The sequence below is a fragment of the Nerophis lumbriciformis genome, linkage group LG04 (genome assembly GCF_033978685.3).
Source record: "Nerophis lumbriciformis linkage group LG04, RoL_Nlum_v2.1, whole genome shotgun sequence".
Lineage (NCBI taxonomy): Eukaryota > Metazoa > Chordata > Actinopteri > Syngnathiformes > Syngnathidae > Nerophis > Nerophis lumbriciformis.
In genome coordinates this window covers 714,194-720,626 of record NC_084551.2, presented here as the reverse complement: position 1 = coordinate 720,626, position 6,433 = coordinate 714,194, and the positions used below count along the sequence as shown (strand labels likewise).

Below are 6,433 nucleotides of genomic sequence, written 5' to 3'. Positions count from 1 at the left end.
CTTGGCATTGTCTTGCTGAAATAAGCAGGGGCGTCCATGGTAGCGTTGCTTGGATGGCAACATATGTTGCTCCAAAAGCTGTATGTACCTTTCAGCATTAATGGCGCCTTCACAGATGTGTAAGTTACCCATGTCTTGGGCACTAATACACCCCCATACCATCACACATGCTGGCTTTTACACTTATATATATTAGTTTAACCGTTTTGTTCGGAAGCGTGTTGCTCAATCAGTTTACTTTTTGATTAACGACCCTACTTGCAATTTGGAGGTACATTTGCTCACAAGTTGCGAGTTACTTTTTGTCAACATCCTTGTGGGTTCAACAGAAACTTTTCCACCCTTAGAGTTTTAAAAAAGTTCATTTCAGCATATTGGACTGCGTGTAATATGTACTGCATAAACAAAGTCGTTCGCATTTTTGTGTACTGCCTTACGCAAGAATACTTGAAAATTCTTCCTTATTAAATCAAATTCAACTTTACGCGCTTTTCAAGTGTATTGCTGCTGTTTATGGATGCGTATGCATGTCCAGCGTGTTGCATCACGGCCAGCCTCAGGTGGCCAACACAGGATTGCATCCTCAAACACCTGATCGCTACATAAAAAAACATAACCTTGCCGTGTTTCAACGTCAATACCGAGTTCTAGACCAAATCTTCAGCCTTCACCTCCATTTTCAAGCCCTCCCCCCGGGAAAGGTTTTCAGCCAAGATCACAATCTGCAATACTTTGCTGCAACTTGTGAGCGTGTTTTAACGGCCAAACTCATCATGTTTCTCATCTGTTTGTGTTGAAGGTGTTGCAGAGGCATGGACTGTAACTGCGTCAGCGATCTGCTGCTGCCCCCGGTGCCCGCCCTCTGGACGCCAGGTGAGTACCCCAAGTCTCACTTAGATGACTGACGACGGACCAAGCAGAATAATGGAATTAAAAAACAGAGAATTCAGTCTGGTTGTATTAGTGGTTGTTGAATATTTAGTAGCATTGCAACCTTTGGACACATTTCAGCAGAAAATAGTGGCATTGTTGTAGGGAATCTATTAACAAAAATAAGAAAATATTATTTAAAATATACACTTTAAATATAAAATAATAACAAAATTATTTTGAAATAATACTTGTCCTTCGTGCACGAGTGCAGCTGGGATAGGCTCCAGCGCACCCCGCGATAAATAAGCGGTATAAAGGGGATGGACGGATATTGTACTATATATAAACATGTTTATTATTTTACAAATAGTAAAAATGTGGTTTCTATCAAACATATTTTAGTATTTCTATAACCTAAATATTTTATATTATTTTACTGTTTCTATATTTGTATAATAATATTTGTATATTGATTTCATATATTTTATTAATTCTAAATAAATAATAATAAGTTTCTATGTAATAAACCATTTCAAAAATATTACAATTATTACTTTACAAATTAAGATGTATTTTAAATTACGAAAAAATTAAAACAAAATTAACTAATAAGCGGTAGAAAGGGGATGGACAGATATTATACTATATATAAACATGTTTATTATTTTACAAATAGTAAGTCATTTTAAAACACCAAAAACGAATTAACTAAATAATGCAAATTATCTAAAGTAATGTAATAAAATATGATTTCAAAATAATTTATATTTGTGTTTATACATCATGTATTCAAAAATGTGGTTTCTATCAAACATATTTTAGTGTTTCTATAACCTAAGTATTTTATATTATTTTACTATTTCTATATCTGTATAATAATATTTGTATATTGATTTCATATATTATATTAATTCTAAATAAATAATAATAATTTTCTATGTAATAAACCATTTAAAAAATATTACAATTATTACTTTACAAATTAAAATGTATTTTAAATTACGAAAAAATTAAAACAAAATTAAGTAATAAGCGGTAGAAAGGGGATGGACGGATATTGTACTATATATAAACATGTTTATTATTTTACAAATAGTAAGTCATTTTAAAACACCAAAAACGAATTAACTAAATAATGCAAATTATCTAAAGTAATGTAATAAAATATGATTTCAAAATCATTTATATTTGTGTTTATACATCATGTATTCAAAAATGTGGTTTCTATCAAACATATTTTAGTGTTTCTATAACCTAAATATTTTATATTATTTTACTATTTCTATATCTGTATAATAATATTTGTATATTGATTTCATATATTATATTAATTCTAAATAAATAATAATAATTTTCTATGTAATAAACCGTTTAAAAAATATTACAATTATTACTTTACAAATTAAAATGTATTTTAAATTACGAAAAAATTAAAACAAAATTAAGTAATAAGCGGTAGAATGGGGATGGACGGATATTGTACTATATATAAACATGTTTATTATTTTACAAATAGTAAGTCATTTTAAAACACCAAAAACGAATTAACTAAATAATGCAAATTATCTAAAGTAATGAAATAAAATATGATTTCAAAATAATTTATATTTGTGTTTATACACCATGTATTCAAAAATTTGGTTTCTATCAAACATATTTTAGTGTTTCTATAACCTAAATATTTTATATTATTTTACTATTTCTATATTTTTATAATAATATTTGTATATTGATTTCATATATTATATTAATTCTAAATAAATAATAATAATTTTCTATGTAATAAACCGTTTAAAAAATATTACAATTATTACTTTACAAATTAAAATTTATTTTAAATTACGAAGAAATTAAATCAAAATGAAGTAATAAGCGGTAGAAAGAGGATGGATGGATATTATACTTTATACAAACATGTTTATTATTTTACCAATAGTAGGTCATTCTAAAACACTAAAAACAAATTAACTAAATAATGAAAATTATCTAAGGTAATGAAATAAAATATGATTTCAAAATAACACAAAATAATTTGGTTGTTTATATACCTTGTTTTTATATTCTGTTTATACATCATGTATTCAAAAAATTTGGTTTGCATCAAACATATTTTAGTATTTCCATTACTTAAATATTCGATATTTATTGTAATATTTCTATATTTGTATAGTAATATTTTAATATGTATGTTATATATTATATTAGTTTAAAAATAAATAATAATAATTTTCTATGTAATAAACCTTTTTGTAAATATTACAAATATTAATTTACAAATTAAAATTTGTTTTAAATTACGAAAAAAATTTAACAAAATTACATAATAAGCAGTAGAAAGGGGATGGATGGATATTATACTATATATAAACATGTTTATTATTTTACAAATAGTAAGTAATTTTTAAAACACTGAAATCTAATTAACTAAATAATGCAAATTATTGAAAGTAATGAAGTAAAATATGATTTAAAAATAATTCAAAATATTTTGGTTGTTTATTTACCTTGTTTTTATATTTTGTATTCAAAAAATGCGGTTTGTATCAAACATATTTTAGTATTTCCATAACTTCAATATTTATTTTAATATTTCTATATTTATATAATATTTTAATATTTATTTCATATATTATACTAATTCTAAATAAATAATAATAATTTTCCATGTAATAAACCATTTAAAAAATATTACAATTATTACTTTACAAATTAAAATGTATTTTAAATTACAAAAAAATTTAAACAAAATTAAGTAATAAGCGGCATAAAGGGGATGGATGGACATTATACTATATATAATCATGTTTATTATTTTACAAATAGTAAGTAATTTTAAAACACTAAAAACGAATTAACTAAATAATGCAAATGATCTAAAGTAATTAAATAAAATATGATTTCACAAAAACACAAAATAATTTGGTTGTTTATATATATACCTTGTTTTTATATTTTGTTTATACATCATGTATTCCAAAAATGTGGTTTGTATCAAACATACTTTAGTATTTCTATCATTTAAATATTTAATATTTATTTTAATATTTCTATATTTGTATAATAATATAATAATATTTATTTCATATTATATTCATTCAAAATAAATAATAATTTTCTATGCAATAAACCATTTAAAAATATTACAATTATTACTTTACAAATTAAAATGTATATTAAATTACGAAAAAAATTTAACAAAATTCATAAGCGGTAGAAAGGGGATGGTTGGATATTATACTATATATAAACATGTTTATTATTTTACAAATAGTGAGTCATTTTAAAACACTAAAAACGATTTAACTACATCATTTAAATTATCTAAAGTAATGAAACAAAATATGATTTCAAAATAATTTGGTTGTTTATATACCTTGTTTTTATATTTTGTTTATACATCATGTATTCAAAAAATGTGGTTTGTATCAAACATATTTGAGTATTTCTATAACTTAAATATTTAATATTTATTTTAATATTTCTGTATTTGCATGACAATATTTTAATATATATTTCATGTATTATATTAATTCAAAATAAATAATTTTCTATGTAATAAACCATTTAAAAAAAATATTACAAATCCAAATTAATTTAAAATTACGAAAAATTAAAACAAAATGAAGTAAAACTATTTAAAATTATCCAAAACGATATGTAATTTTTTTTTTTGTTCCAAAGTCTTACAACCAAAATAAAATGTCGAACAACATTAATTACCTGACCATTTGTTGCTAGGCAGAGTTTCAATAACAAAACAGAATGGAGTTCAATCACTGCTCTGCATTCAGAATAAAAAAAACAATGCACCATTGTTGTTTATTCAAACGAGCAATGTTAGTTGTGGTATTGAGCGTCGTCTCGTTGTGTATCGACTTTTCTTCAAGGCTACTTTGATTGTCCCATGAGTTAAGCGCCACGTGTGCTGTGCAAACGGGCAGCTTTAAGGCTGGCGTGTGTGCCGCCGCATCAATCACATCTCACCCAGAGACGTGTCATCATCCACCTGACCAATCTGTGCAGCCTAGAGGGCACCAGCGCATGCTAACATAGCTCAGGGCACGTGCGGTGATATTAAACACATCATCCCTCACCTTCATCACTCATCAGTCATCTGGACAGCGCCCCCACTCCCCCACTCCGCCCTCCTTTACCCACCCATCCCCAGTGGCGAGCGATGGGGATAAACGAGAGGCCTCTTAACCCCCGCTCCTCTCTGGCGCAGGGTTCGCTTTCCCGGACTGGGCCTACAAGCCGGAGTCCAGCCCCGGATCCAGGCAGATCCAGCTGTGGCATTTCATCCTGGAGCTGCTGCAGAAGGAGGAGTACCACGGCGTGATCGCCTGGCAGGGCGACTACGGCGAGTTTGTCATCAAGGACCCGGACGAGGTGGCCCGACTGTGGGGGATCAGGAAGTGCAAACCTCACATGAACTATGACAAGCTGAGCAGGGCACTGAGGTACGCCGCTCGCTTCCACGCAGTCACTTTCTGCCACACATCCTGTACAGTCAAAGTTTGGGGCCTCGTTCTAGAGTCTAATCAAACTTTATTTATAAAGCGCTTTTCATACATAAAAGAAATGCAACGCAAAGTGCTTTACAAAGTTAAAAACAATACCCCGATATCCCCCATTATCACATACATACGCACGGACACAGATACTAAACACAAACACACACACATACACACATATGCAACTATATATGCAAATGATTGCATGACTGAGTACAGAGGAGACATGTGAGTAAACACTATCACAGGAGCAATCTGCACCAGGAGGTCATCAGACCATGGCCACCAGGACGCTGACACAAAGCGCCCCCACAAGCACAGCCGATAACCCCCGAGGCAGATGGCTTATCTGAGGAACATTGGAAAATAAAAATAATAAAACTTGTAAAATAGTAAGAACCATGAGTAGGGATAAAGAATAAAATACTAGTAAAACATATGAAGATTAATGGATTTAAATAAAAATTAAAATAAAATAAAATAAATAATAAAATATACAGTAAATAAATAATAAATAAATAGAACTAAATAAAATATTGCATAACTATTAGGATAAAAATAAAAATACAAATAATTAATATCAGGTAAAAGCCAAATCAAAAAGATGGGTCTTAAGCCTGCTCTTAAAAACATGAACGTTCTCCGCAGCTCTGAGGTCCTCCGGGCAAGCTGTTCCATAGAACGGGGGCCACAATGGTGGAAAAAATGCCATCCCGTGACTTTATGTCCTGACTTTTGGAATAATTAGGAGATGAGTGCCGGGAAGGCTCATAGGGTAAAAGCAAATCTGAAAGATAAGAAGGCCTAACACCATAAAAAACATTTATAAACCATAAGAAGACCCTTAAAATTGATCCTGAAACACACACGGGGAGCCAATGCAGAAATTTTAAATCTGGTGTAATATGAGCCCGTCTTCTGGTCTTCGTCAGGACACGTGCCGCTGAATTTTGGAGTGATTGCAAAGGTGTAATAACCTTTTTAGGAAGAGCAGAAAGCAGGGTGTTACAATAATCTATACTGCCATGTGACGGCCATCTACTGGT

At 29.5% G+C, this 6,433-nt stretch overlaps 1 protein-coding gene across 1 annotated transcript in view; it reads left to right on the top strand.

The window, feature by feature from the left end:
- The first annotated feature begins 806 nt into the window (after positions 1–806).
- erfl1 (Ets2 repressor factor like 1) overlaps positions 807–6,433 on the top strand; it is a 36,067-nt gene continuing 30,440 nt past the window's right edge. The window contains exons 1-2 of the mRNA XM_061944442.1: positions 807–873; positions 5,099–5,333. Of these exons, the coding sequence (XP_061800426.1) occupies positions 813–873; positions 5,099–5,333 (296 nt within the window). The 5' untranslated portion in view covers positions 807–812. The remainder of the gene's footprint in view (positions 874–5,098; positions 5,334–6,433) is intronic.